The 15,101-nt window shown below is 41.2% G+C and overlaps 1 protein-coding gene across 1 annotated transcript in view; it reads right to left on the reverse strand.

Moving 5' to 3' along the window:
- Positions 1-11,025, reverse strand: part of cpeb4b (cytoplasmic polyadenylation element binding protein 4b) — a 34,354-nt gene extending 23,329 nt beyond the window's left edge. The window contains exons 1-2 of the mRNA XM_062432754.1: positions 10,614-11,025; positions 8,530-9,769 (exon numbers count right to left, since the gene is read on the reverse strand). Of these exons, the coding sequence (XP_062288738.1) occupies positions 8,530-9,723 (1,194 nt within the window). The 5' untranslated portion in view covers positions 9,724-9,769; positions 10,614-11,025. The remainder of the gene's footprint in view (positions 1-8,529; positions 9,770-10,613) is intronic.
- Positions 11,026-15,101: the final 4,076 nt, after the last annotated feature.

Genomic DNA, 15,101 nt, shown 5'->3' on the forward strand with positions numbered 1-15,101 from the left:
AAAAGGGAACATACTGAAACTGGGATGACATGGTAGAAGAACACGCCCAGTGCAGACTCTCTCCCTTAAAACAAACATCAACACAGGGATATAGGCCAGACTACGTCTACTATTTTCTCATATCCGCCTCAGTACCTTATGTGGATTTAGGCTATTGCTTCAGGCCAAACATTCAAAAGGCAGGAGAAGCAGAGACGAGTGAAGGACTGGTTACTGTGGGAAGTGGGTATATCCCGGCATAGACAAGCACACAAATACATTACCCAACAAATAAATACAGATAGATAGCACTTTATAGTCTTCTTATAATATATTAATGTGACAAACAAGCAGAAGGTGCAAACAGAAGCACATCCCACTTTTGTGCTTTCATTTAGTGTCATTATTCTTTATTGTATCATCTCCTTGGCAGAGTTGAAGTATTGCAGGGTAATCCTATTATATTGTTTCAAGAGAGTAGGAATTCATTTTGTGGCTGAGATGGACTCAGTATGGCGGACATGAGGTCCGGCTGGTGCTCTGCAGTTGCTAAGCATTAGCCTAGAGAGGTGCAGCCGGTGATTAATCATCAGATTTGTGCATCCTTCTCTCGCTCTCTCTCTCTCTCAACAACTGGACCAGCTGACCAGCAAAGTACTCATCCCTGACAGATTGCAGGATGTGCGCGTGCACGCACACACAAACACACACACACACACAGTCATGGTCACTCATCATATCAGGAATCACACACACTCAGATTAGTTGCAAGTAAGATGCACACAATTTACAGGGCAGTCAACATTACACTGTGTGTCTCTATGAAAGCTCGACCTTGCAACCCAAGGCTATATGTATAAAAATAAAAAGGACATGGCAGTAAATACTGTATTATTTATTTGCAGGCGACAGTGACATGAAGTCCCCGTGCACCTGGGCTTACAGAACAAAAATAATAAGCAAAATGAATCTAAAAGGCGATACACACCTCCTTCTTACCCTGGCTGTCAATAAAAAAAAAAGCCTGCATGATGGATTGATTTGCATTATGCAGCATGCTGAAGTTCCTCTCCAAAACCTTGTCGCCATTTTTAAACCAACAAATATATACTGAAGTGATCTAACCATACCAGGATTACGCTGGTGGTAAATGCATCATCAATTTTGAAATAATCACTTTTTTAAATAAGTCATAATACTGTACTCTCAGTTGGTTCAGAGACGGCACAAAAAGTCAGTAGACTGAATTTTTCTGAATTACGGTTGTAGAAGACATGAAACTCTCAACTGGATTAATTTGTTTTAATTATCGTGGCCTTTAGATCTATTTAGTGTTTTCCAACTAAATATTCTAGTCAATCTAAAATACATACAATTGGTCTTCATAAAGTTGTGTCTTCCTCCAAAGGAAGAAGAAAAATTGTGACCATACATGCAGAAAATGCTGAAAATGACTTTTTAGTGAGCTGATGGTTTGCCTGAAATCAATATATGGTAATGCTAATTTGCCAATTAATACTACCTGCAGTTTAAAGAAAACTAGAGCTGCAATAATGAGTTCAGTAATCAATCAGCAACTGTTTTGATAATAAATTCATCATTAAGGTTTTTTTCCAAGCAAAAATGTTGGACTTGCCATTTGCCTTGTTTCTTAACATGATTTTAAACGGAATACTTTTGGGTTTTCAACCTCTGGTCAGACAAAACAAGATGATTACAAATACTCAATAATATGAGGGGAACATGCACCTGACAGAAGTAAAGGTCAGGGTACCGAAGGTGGAACGAGCCAATCCAGGGGTGACATTGTGATTAAATAGATGTTTTTCTGAATAGTTGTTGTGACTAATGTTGCATTGCACAGACGGTACTACAAGGATTTAACAGTGTCCATCAGTTCAATGTCTAATCTAAAGAATAGACCTTACCGCTTCAGCTTGCAAGGGCTTTTCCTCCTCGCGTCTTTAAGTACACTTCTGTTTTAAATGGCCGAAAATCGTTATGAGGTGCATCAAACTGCCGTGACGCCCCTACAGCGACCTTGTTTTGATTTTGGAGCATCAAATGAAGAGCTGTTTTTTTTCTGCAGCCGAAAGGGCAGCGAGGACAGGAAGTGGCGGTACAGCGAAATAGAGAAATAAAACTTCAATTTCTGAATGTTTCATGAGTGTTACGTTCTACAGCACAAATAAATAACCATCAAACACTCGGCGGATGGTTTGCTGCGGAAACAGACACTCCGAGTTTCATTTTCCTCTTTTGCATTTCTACTTTTCATTTATTCATTGCATCCGGCTAACGCTGCAGTAAATAAAAAGAACAACAAGACAAATCTGTGTTGATTCTGTCGTGTTGGTATATCAGATCCGACGCCTGCAGAGCACCATAGGAGCATCAAATGAGGCGCTTCAGTTATCGCTTTCAGTACATTTGGGACTTTCAAAATCACCTTTGATGTACTTTTCTTCAATCAAATGGTCAGAACTAACAGTAACATACATAGATTTCTGCCAAGTAAGGTAACACAGACTTATTACCTTTATTGTAGGTGGACCGATCATGCTTATTGTCGTGCGTAATCAACCCTTCAAAAAGGCTCAGTCAGTGCCAGGAAAAACCCTCCTTGCTTGTTTTAGACGCCATTAGTCATCATCAACAGCTGTCACATCATCAACGATACATCACGTTTGTACAACCCTACCTGAACATTCACTACACAAAAACCTTTAAAGCTGCTTCTGATAAACTGTCAAATGAAAAAAAGGTTGTACAAACAAAATAGACACACACTGCAGGTTGACACACCCTCTGAAATGTAAAGAGGTTTTTAATGTTAAGCCCCAACAGAACAGATAGAAAAAACCTCAACAGATTTCCATGACATGTAGAGAGTCAAAGAATGATTAAATACAGCATGCTGTGGGTGATTAATTCCTGCATTAATATTCCAATGTCACCTGCCTTTTAATGAAAAATGAAAGTTGAGGGAGGGTGGTAGAGAGGTAGAAAGTACTGCCGGAAAGGACACATGAATATCTTTTTTTTTTTTATCATATATAATAATTTTTCAAAAATGTCAGTAGGTTGAAGACTATTTTGACTTCACCTTCACGTTTATCGGTGGGAAGGTTGCCAATCGCCCCTTTTTTGTGTTTCTGATCACATCGCTGACACAAGAGAGAAAGAGAGGAAGCCCAAAGCAAAGGAGGGAAAGGGGGAAAATGGCAGATGAAAGAAGGGGATGATGGAGAGAGAGAGAGTGGGTAAGTGGTGAGGTAAGGCAAAGTAAGAAAATAAAAGAAAGGAAGGCAGGAAAGGGAAGCAGGTTGAGCTTTTGGTGCTTGTGATTATGTTTCTTCCCGGTCAAAGTATTTCAAAGGCCTGCTATGACATTAAATACCCCCGACTGTCAAAAACAACCCATTACCAGTGTTGGCTGAATGGTGCGTATGTGTATGTGCACATTTGGGGGTGTAATAGGTGTGACAGAGGCAAAGGGGCTCGGGCAGTATTTGCACTGCTTAAGGATTACACTGAACTGACTTTATTGTATGCAACGAGCTGGTCTAAATGGAAAATGACACTTCAACATAGACTCTGCTTTGTCTTCTTCCTTTTGTTAAGACACATGTGCAGAAGACATAGGCCAGGGACTAATTAGAGACCATGCACACACACACACACACACTCAAACCCAGCTCTCTTTCTTCCTGTTTCAGAGCGTCTGTCAAGGGTGTGAGAAGGGCACAATGAAGCTGTATGAGCAGCAGAGTTAGGTGCTTGCCAGCGCAGCTCAGGCCGCTCATTAGTCTAAAAAAAAACAGTTCTCTCATTTAAACACCAATGACACAAGGACTGAGGGTAATGGCTGAAACCTCTACAGTTTTAGAAAAAATCTGTATGTCCTCTTCTTTTCTCTAACCCTATGTGCAAATAAACTACACTAAACTAAACCTCTACAGCTTAATGCTTCAGGATGTATGTTTGTAGAGAAGCATTAGGACATTATGGATAAAAGGTAAAGAGGAAAGCTACATGAAATGAATGAAGCTTCTTTCTTCAACATGAACCTGTTCTCATCATGAACGTAGGTAGCTGAATAGTTAAATTACCAGTTGTATGAGGTGGTGATAGAAACTGAACACCCTATTGATGCACATATAGTCCAAAGACAGAGCTGCTACTTTCATTTGATGGTGTAGTTCCTGTGAGTTTTGTGCGTTTCCTCTATAAGGAGAAATTAAAAGTCAAACGCCTACAAAACTACTAACAGGTAAAGATACAATACTGACGGCTTTTAGGTCGTAATGTTGACCCAGACTGCCCTACAATGTTGTTCTGTGCGGCGTCTCTTGCAGGGTTGGCTTCAACTGTTACACAACATCAACCCCCCCCCCCCTTTTTACTGACCATTTGGCCATTCACATGATGATAATTCATTATTTGCTGGGCTGATTCTAACAATAAAGATTGTTTTAATGGATTAGCTTTTGAAGGGAAAAAACACACCAAAATCTTATTCTATAGGAAAGATTTTCTGAACATATGAAGACATACAACGCTCTTAACTTCCTTGACAAGAGCACTGGTCTAAAAAGAAACAAAACCAAAAAGACTGCTGTGTCATTTAGTAATGTTTTGGGTACATAATTCACAGGATTAGGAACGGCAGTCACAATCACAGCGTGATTCTTACATTTTGCAATTGATACTTGCTCAACGTGTCACACTGATTAGACGTCCTTTCAAACAATCTGAAGTGGAGTAGAGGTTGAACGCTCGAGGCAGCATAATACCTTCATATAAGAGCACCATATGAGGCTGCAGTATATCTAAGCTGCACAAACAGTGAGGAGTGAGATGTAACCAACAGTTACCCAGGTGGCTCACTGAGACAATATCCTGTCCTGGCTTACCGCAGGTCCTGACCTGGTCATTGGCCAAAATTCACCAGTCCAAATCAGCCCAGATCACCTGACACAGCAGCAGGTTTGTGACCTTGAATTTTATAATTTAGGAATTGCGAAGAGGAGGAGAGAACAGAAAGCGAGAGAGAGGAAAAAAGGCAAAGAAAAGAAAGGTTTTCTGTTTTAAAAGTACACATTTGCAGTCTGTGGCTAGTTACCAGCTAGAACAGCATTAGCAGTTAGCAGCCTGGCCAGGAGCCGATCCCGAATACTAAAGCTGCTCTAATACAGCAGCAACGGCCCTGCCTGCTGCAGCTACTGGAACATTTTCTCCCTCAGTGTGCCATAGTGCGCTGCGCCATTATGGATCAAATATTCACAAAACTGCATATGGCCTCGTTCTCAAATTGCATCCGCAAATTTGGACATTTGAAAAACATACAAACTGACAGTCATGACCCAAAGGAAAATCACAAAATAATACAAAAATCCATGAAATAAGGCTGAGTGAGGGATCTTTTTGCTTTAGTAGCTAGCCACTATAACACGCCTGATCAGAGGAAATCTACTATCTGGTTTGTGTCTATAGATTTGTTTATTACAATCACATCTAATCAAACCGCTACCAAGAACAATGAGGAACTAACCTTTATTACTCAAAGGCAGAACAATACTAAACTCTTAATCAAAGGCCAGATCCTTCAATTGTTGTGTCGGTGCTAAAGTGGAAACTATGTGAGGCAGTTGAACGAGGCTTATAGTGGCACAGTGTGACAACAGTTCCTCACGGGCAGCGGGGGGGCGGGGTTAACTCTGTTAAACCCAGAGTTACAGGAGCGACGGCATTTTAATTACAAAACTCAGGGGCGCCTTGTGTAAGGCAACATGTGTCATCAGTCATCTGAACGGTGCATCATCTCAAACAAGATCTGACAAGCACCATTTTGAAAACAGTTTGGTTTAAAAAAGCAAAAATTAAGCTATTTGTCTAATGGTTTTGGCAACTCTTCAGCAATGAAATGAGAGTGAGGGAAAAGAAAATGCTGACTGGTCCCACAAATATGGCAATTTTCATGTCTCTATAATAATAATAATCTTTATTTGTATAGCACCTTTCTTAACATAGTTATAAAGTGCTTGTACGGATAAAAAAATAGAAAAAGTAAAACAACAATAATTACATTATAATAGAATAATGCAAATAACAAAAGAGCAAACAAGCAGCATAAAAGACAAGAATTAAAATAGGTGCAGTACGCTGCTGCTTTAAGAGGATAAAAGGCATTTTTATAAAAAAATACTATATAATACTGATGCAGATATCTTGAAGATCGAACTACACACAAAGGAGGCCGCTGACGACACCCGGTTGCCTGTAAAAACTCTACAGTTACAGCTTCAACTCTGTAACATGATCTATATTCTCACACCAAAATGACACATTTTCCAGTTCAATAAGGAGGGGTGGAGCAATACTGCTAAGCTTACGGGTTCAAGGAATCACATGATGTGGGGTTCACAATTAGAAACACTTACCGATACACGTCTTTAACAAGAAATTTTACATCGTCTCTCAAAAGATTGTGTTCCTTTATAGATCACCACACATCTGTAAAGTCAAACCACTTCTTTACAGCCATCTTCATATTTCTTCTAATTTAGACCGAAAATGATCAATTCCTTGTCTTTTGTACTTGCACAGTCGGTCAGTCACACGCACACACACACACACACACACAAACAGTAAGGCCATTCTACGCCCATCCTCCATCTGCCCTTGCAGTATCAAGAGGGCAGAAGGACAATGCTACTTTGGCTGATCTGATTCAACCACAAGGAACAGCGACATACTGCAGCCACAGTAAAGCTATCTTTAGCTTAAACCTGTCACAGGGGTAACAGAAGGGACTGTCCACTGTTCAAAATGGATGCACAATTGTCCTGAAATATCCCTCCTCATCAGAGTTTATTTTGACCACAATGGCTCTAAAATATAAGCCGTGATGATTTGAGGGGGGGGGTATATAAACCTGACCCCCCTTCCTACAGCATCTACTGTTAAAAAAGCTGTTAAGTGGTAAGCTTTGCTGCTTACTCAGCAAAAATACCCAAGACATGTCAAGACGCGTCTGTACAACGTCCTTACTGTTTGGCCTGCAGTTGTGCTGTGAGTAATTAATTGTAAGTGGAGACACAAAAACCATGTGGCAAGGTTTAAGCATGCCATCACTATGCCAATTTAATACATTTTATATTCAATTAATTTGCTTATTTAGAGAAATTTAGTTTGGTGTTGGAACAAAAAGGCTGAGAAACCTGAATGAAAATTATGACTTAGACTTTCCCCACAGATAGCCAGGAAATAAAGTAGCCCCTCACCGGTGGTCTTTTAGGCCAATTAGTAATGTTGTTAGGCTATTGACAGACAGCTGCGACAACAAAGGCAAGCAATCATTCAGACAATTTAACACTATCCTCTTCATCCAAGTAGACATTGGGGACTGATGGCAACCAAGTGTGCCTCTGACTGACCCAAAGTTAATGTGACAGAGCAGACAGCCAGTAAATGGAGAAACATTATCCAAAAGGTAAGAAGGCAACAGCTATATGCACAGTACTTAAAGAAACCTTCATCAGATCACAGGGGCGAGCTGGGCCTATAGCAAACGTCATTCCTCCTCCCCCCTGCCTCCTTGTAACGACCCCAAGACAATCAATCATGAGCTAGATCAATAAAATGAATTTATCTCCATGCTCCCTTTACCTCCTTCCATCAATCCTATCAAGCATTTTCTACTTGTGATAATACTATTATTTGTGCCATCTTACGGTGAAGATCGGACCCCCACGATGAATAGATTTGGTATTTTGTGGACAAGTTTTTAGCCTATGGCAACGACGAGTCTGGGTCATTAATAAAGCAATAATCCTGAAAAATTATTAGGCTCCATTTCACAGAATAAAATAGATTGATATCCTGTGATGGGGAAGGGGCAAAGAATAGAGTTTGATCCATCAATCTACAGTATTATTAAAATACTATGTTTTTGTTTCTGATCTGGATAAAAGAAATCAGGTAATTATGTCTTCTTGTTCACTGGTGTATCTACATTTTTCTCTACATCTCAGTCTGTGATTCTTGCTCCTCGTCCATTCCCAAGATTGTTTCCCTCATACCCCCCTCCCCCTGTCCCTCTCTCCATATTTCCGTATCCTTCTCCTCCACCTCCCTTCAACCCCCCAGCTCGTATACATGGCACACACACCACTGCAGTGACAGAGCAACATTAGTCATCATCAGGAACACACAGCTATGGAAGTACAGAGGCTCAACGACTGAATATCTAAGCTAAAACAGTAACAAATGCATCATGTAAAGCCAAGCCCTTCCCCCACTAAATGTCTAAAAATAGAAGCTCTACCATATAGTGTAATAAAAATTAACAGCTAGCATAAATGAAGTTGATGTTTAATCATTAAGGCAGCATGCACGCAGTCACTGCTGAGGAATATGCATACACAAAAAAAGCATGAACACACACATTTGGGTTAATTGAGCATCAAAAAAAAGAAAAAGAAAAACATAGTACAATGTCTGATTTATTTCAAAGTCACGCAAAGAGAATGTCACATGCAAACTGACCTGGAAGGGGAAGATGTTATCACTGCGGCCGACTCCATCATCCATCCATGACTTGGGGTTGAAGCCTGCGGGACTGTTTCGAGGGTACTTCTGGGATGCCACGTGGTTGTTGGGAAAGGTCTTCTTCAGTGGAGAGATAGAGTTGATGGGGGTCATCCCGCCATTCAGCCCTCGGCGATAATCTCTGCCCTGAGACCCTCCCCATCCGCCACCACCGCTGCCATAGCCTCCTCCGGGACTCCAAGAGGTGGAGGAGCCGGGGGAGGGAGAGGGGCTCTGATAGCTGGCTGGACCCCAGGGGGACGGGGGCTTGTTCAGGCTGTTGGACAAATGCGGCAACTGGCTGAAGGCCGGATTCCTGTGCGGAAAGGGCGGTGGAGGGTGTGGAGAGGCAGGGGAGCGCCGATGCTGTTGGTGTTGGTTGTGGGGGTGTTGGAAGTGGGGGTGTGGCGGGGGAGCCGGATGGTGCTGGGACAAGCCCGCCGCCGGTCCTATCTGGGGGGAGAAGTTCCCACCGAACCCTGGACTGACATGGTGTGAGAAGTTTTGGAACAGCAGGGTTCCGTTGTTGGCAGACGCCGGATTGAAGAAGCTGACGTCCTCGTTGATGATGGTTGACGGCGCCGGTGGGATGGCAGCTGACCAGTTGTTGAAGCCGGTGAGTGATGACGAAGTCGTACTGGACTGGACTGGGCCAGTTCCCCCAAGACCAGATGTCTCCTGGTAATCAAAGCCTGTCAGGACTGGAGACTCAAGACGTAGCTGCTTCTCCTTTCCGTTACTTCCTTCAGATGTGCCGTTGTCTGTCTTGCCTTCCTCTGACCGGGCTTTTTCCAGTTCTGAAATGATCCCACCACCACTTCCGCCCTCCTGGTGACTCCCAGGGGACAACTGCTGCTGCTGCTTTTCTTGCGTTTCTTGCATTTCCTGTTGCTGCTGTGCTTTGGGCTTCTCGGGGCCCCCCAGGATTTCGTCTTGCACGCTGCTGTGGGTGGCAGAGGCAGGGAAGAGCCAGGGAGATCCTCCCGTGGTGCCATTCCCTGCGGCTGTGGTGCTGTTTATGAAAGCAGCAGGGCTCTGCGACACATTTTGGTGGTGGTGTGGGGGCTGCAGATGCGGGTGGATTCGGACCGGGAATGCGGACTTGTTGCCAGTGTTGTTTTGAACTAGGACTCCAAACCCGTAATCCCCCATTTGTTTTCTCCCCCACACACAAATGCTATCCCGTGATCGTTTGGTCCTATTGAGAGAAGAACACACAGGATGGCATGCACTGAGTTAGCAGTCAGCCCCTTTAATTCTACTATAGATCAAGGGATTTAGAAACAACTGGGTGATGGACATAGACATTTTCGAGTGACATAAAAGATATTTTTCTATCAGGTCTGTTTTACCCCCTCAGATGATTCCTAGACATATGATAACCACACAACTTTGTCATGAATGAGCTCATTCTTACACTGAACAATCTTCCTTTATTACTGTGGCCAGCTGAAAAAAGCCAACCAGTTAACATTACATCTTTAGCTAATTATAACCCCGTGACGTTGCCAGCTTGTAAGTCTACAGCTGAGCTGCTGGCAGCCACAAATATCGCCAGAAACACTGCTGTGTGGGGCCGACACATTCTCCATTTAGAGACGTTTTCCTGACGCAAACCAGCTGACAGACACTTTATCACCCGCAGTATCACCTCAACGAGAACAAAGCGGTATAAAATATTAATAAATGTTTAAAAATAGTGACAATAAACGAGCCTAACGTCCGAACGAAAAACCCTCGACCTTGTTTGACAGCTGTCAGGAGCCTTATCGAGAGTCCAGCCTCAATCTTTTTAATCAGATATATAAGTAATACACTACTTACTTTGCTCGAAATGTAACCAATAAATACACATAACCGTTCATTGTAGCATTTTTAACACATGAGGCAAGGGTTGGAAGTCAAGCCGTGAGAATAAACTGGACCAGTTAGCTGGGAAGCTAACATTTCCATCGGCTGCTAGCAGTAGCAAGCTAGCTATTACCCGTTAGCACCAATGCTAGCTATAGCTGGACAGGCGAATAAAAACGTTTTCTTTTCACCTTCTGATCACCACCTTCGACCCTCGGCGATGTCTTTGTCGAGATCCTTCACTCGGCAGGAGAGCAAGGTGGTGTCCTTGAGAAGATGTGTGTACGGCAGGCAAAGCTTTTCAGAGGGCGATTTGATAGCTGACTCGTACAGTGCAGTCGGTCAGCTTTTTTTTTTTTTCTCTCTCTCTCTCTCTCTCTCTCTCCCTTCTCCTGACGTGTCCTGCCTGCTCAATGACACAGCTCTGGGGCTCTGCTGCCTCTATAATCTGCACTGTATCATCAAACAGCTTGGTTAACAACGTGTTAAAATATATTATCCCACAAGCCTTACTCGATCGGGTTCATTGTTCGTATGGTTTCGGTATTATTCTCTTTTTTTTCTCTCGCTAAACTGTCTTCCCAACAGAGCCAGCCGATTCCTGTGTGCTGCTTTGGCTGCCTCTCTATCTCTATCTCTCTCTCTATCTCGCTCGCTCGCTCTCTCTCTCTCTCTCTCTCTCTCGCTCTCTCTCACTCTCTCTCTATCTCTCTCTATCTCTATCTCTCTCTCTCTCTCTCGGAACCAACCGTGGCCGAATGACAGCGAGTGATCAGCCGAGACACACTTCCGCTTCTAGCACCGCCCTCACCATGGTTACCACTCCCTCCGAGAGCCACACCTCGGCATCTGATTGGCTGAAACACCGGCAACCTCGCCTCAGTTCTCCACCATTTAACAGTCATGCGCCAATAATACAGCCATGCTATCCATAAGTACTGCCCACTGAGGTCAGAGATGATTTTTTTTTTTTTTTTTTAAAAGAAGAAAAATCTCCTCCCAGCACGGTCCTGTCCTTTTATGATGCAGCCGGTATCAGGTCGTGAGAAAACTGAGATGCTACCCATTCAAACCCACCCTGCCCCCTTCTCCTATCAAAAAGGGATGGCTCAGAGAAAAAAAAAAGAGCATCACTAGTCCAAGCTTTTTGATCTCGCTCCTGTATTGTAAATGTGAAAAATTAAACATGAAAGCATGGTATGAAATCAGTAGCACCCCCTTTTTGTTTTTTTCTGAATAACATTTTATTGATTTTTTTTCCCATTTGGATAGCTTTCATAACCTAGATAGCAAACAAGCCAAATAAGCCAAAATGACACAACTAAAAAAAGGAACAGACAAGAAAATAAAAGAAGATACATGTAAAAAATAAAATAAATGTATTATCAGAATCAGAATTTTCTTTATTAGCCAACATATACAAGGGATTTGACAAATTCAATAATCTTCAGAAATATATTGTCAGGGGAAGACAGGTGAAACCATAAGCAGTAAACTGTGAACTCCAAGCAGGAAACAAATAGTGCAAAGAAGTGAAGGGTGCAACGAGTGCCGAGATACGTATTAAATGGGAAACAATGATGTTACTTTATATAGATATAGTAGGTAATACTACTACTACTACTACTACTACTATTAAAAATAATAATAATATAACGCACACATGTAGATACACATACCCCTGGCCTATAGTGTATTTACATACATACAGAACATATACATTAAAGTTTGCTTTATATAGCATTTGTTCACTGTGTGTTCCTTTTTTCAAGGCAATTTATTCTTTAATAATAATTCACAAATAATGCATTCGGTAAAATGAAATGAAATGCGTTTGTGAACAATTACTTTATTTCAATTTTCCAAATGTTTCCAAATGTTAAAGTAAGACAACTATACATTGTCACTCCCTAATTGTCTTTTAATAAACATTACTTTGACTTTTTCCTGCAGAGCTGCAATGATTAGTCGATTATTCAGAAACAGAAAATCAATTGCCAACTTTTTTTGATAAGCCGTTAATAATTCAGATTTATTTTCTAAAGGAAAAAAATGCCAAAATTCTCTGATTCCAGCTTTTTAAATGAATATATTAGTAAATATCTTCTGTTTTCTTTAGTCTACAGTATTAAACCGAATAACTTAACTTTACTTGACTATTTGCTGGGACAAAACAAGACATTTGAGGATGTCATCTTGGTCTTTGGGAAACAGCAGTTAATTGAGAAAATAATTGACAGATTAATCAATAATGAAAATAATAGTTCACCCTAGTTTCCTGTATGCCCCTTATTCTATCTAGTTGAACAATGATGCTTGTGATTTATCACAGAGCAATCTTAATTTACCCCAATTACCCATTAGTATCAAACAGTATAGTATAGTGTCTGTGTCCGCTTTACACCACTCTGCCAGATGTCGCACCATTCTCATCTTCCGCCCACACCATTCCCCACATCCCTTTATCTCTCTCTCTGTCCTCATCTGTGTCCTTCTCTCCTGTATGGTCATTATCACCTGGAGGTCATCAAACAGCTTTGACTCTGACATTCTCACCGACCCTCAACTGGTTGTGTTACATGCAGCCACAAATGGCTATGTAATAAATCTGTCACTTCAAGTCCAGCTGGGAGAGAGTGATAAATTAGTGGAATCCGTATAGCGTTCTGCATTATTAAATGTGTACAGAAAGGATGAGCGGGCGATGGGAGGAGGATGGCAGGTATTGGCAGGGTCAGGGAGTGACCGGCTTAGAATAATCCGATTAAAAAAATAGATTACAGATGTCTGATAGTAACACTATTTACATTCAGCTTGCAGAATGGTGCTAACTATGCAAATACCTGCATATACGATAGAATCATTTGCAGGTCCATTTCCTCAAAAATGAATTTGAGTCTTTTATTTGGACACTTACAGTTCAATATTAAAAATAAGTGATTCTATAATGATTTTATCCTTACTTTGACTGTTCAGAAAGACAATCTGCTTAACAGTGCTGATAACTATAACTGTAAGTAATCCAAACTTTAGCAAACATTTTCTCTTTAATTGCAACAAAAGGCACTCGTAATTAATATTCTGCATCAGACAATATTTCTAAATTTAGAGTGCAAAAATATTGTCCCCTCTTTATCTTCCCTGGAGTAATATAATTAGTCTTTTAATTGTTTAATTTATTTAATGATAATGGCATAACAATGTGGCAGCTACCTTTTAAACATAATCATTTTCCCTGTGTTTCTTTTTAATCAATTTAGTCGATCCATCACTAGATATACATCAGTCCAACACTTGTATCATACATTTCTATTACAGTATATTGCCAGACCTCAATTTCCTCCCCTCATTTTCTAATCTCCGTCCTGTTCTACCAACAAAAAGTGCTCAAGTAAAATCTTAATCATTCACTGGAGGGCGAGAATCAGCGGGAGGATGGAGTGATGTCTGATAGTCCTAAATGTACTCCAGCTATACAGTATTTCCTACAGAGTAAGGGCAGAGTATTCCTCTCACAGTGGGGTGGATGATTAGGCAGAGTGCTTGGTACAGTAAATGGATTTTCTAGGACAGAATAACCGGTCTTACTGGCCTCAGACAACACCCTCTTCGCCTTCTGTCTCTTTCTCTGTCTGTCTGTCACTGTGTGTCTCACACACACACACTGACATACCCGCAATCTTTATCATATTTATCATATTGTCCAAATTAACCCACCAACAAATGCAAAAAGCAGAGGGGACATGTATGCACATTTATGAAATTATCTGCATCAATAATATAGTTTTTCTTTAAAATGTGAAGCTACAAAGCTACTGAGATGTGTGTTTTGTGTGCTGTAATAGCTAATAGACAGTTTTGCCATGTGTTCTCTCCCTCTCTGGCAGTGGTTTCGTGTGTGTGCTGCCATATCCAAGACTGGATAGGTGCTATGAATAAAACATTGAATCCATTAAAAAATTAATCGCTTCTACCTTAGGCATAATTATGGTGCAATTCCTCCCAGTGTGCATGTGTGTGTGTGTGTTTGTGAGTGTGCACAAGCTGTTGTGTTGAAAGCTCATAACTCCAATGTTGATGATTTTTGTCTTCAAATTTCTTGCTACTCTTATGGTAGGGGAAATAAAAAAAATCAGTTTGGCTTGTGAACCCATTCGTGGGATTTAAAAATTCAAAAATGTATTACGATCCATCACAAAGCATGGCTGTTGTCCAACTTGACATCCTGGCAATACAAGCGTTTGATTATGTTTGTCTAAATTATAGATGTTTGCATGTATGGTGTCTGAGAGTGAGATAGACAGTTTGAGTGTCGCAACAAAGCTGAACGATGTGCTGTTGTAGACTTGTGTCTGCGTCCCATGAAATATTCAGAGAGTATACATGTTGCTAACAAAATGGTGGTGTGGTGCTCCTGGGTGGCTTTGGGACACACACACACAAACACCTCTGGGTACGTGGTGGAGCTGTGGGTGGTGAATCTGATGATGCAAAAAGCAAATATGAAAGATGGGGATAAAACAATAGCTGATGCAAACAAGGATCAGCAGTGGGTAGAAAATCAAATACACAACGTACATGTGAATAAATGCCCTATCTGTAATGTCTGTATTACAACTCTAAAACACAGTCTTTAAAAATGTCTTAAATGTCTCAAAGAAGGATTTTTGAGAAACATT

The sequence above is a fragment of the Scomber scombrus genome, chromosome 14 (assembly GCF_963691925.1).
Source record: "Scomber scombrus chromosome 14, fScoSco1.1, whole genome shotgun sequence".
Lineage (NCBI taxonomy): Eukaryota > Metazoa > Chordata > Actinopteri > Scombriformes > Scombridae > Scomber > Scomber scombrus.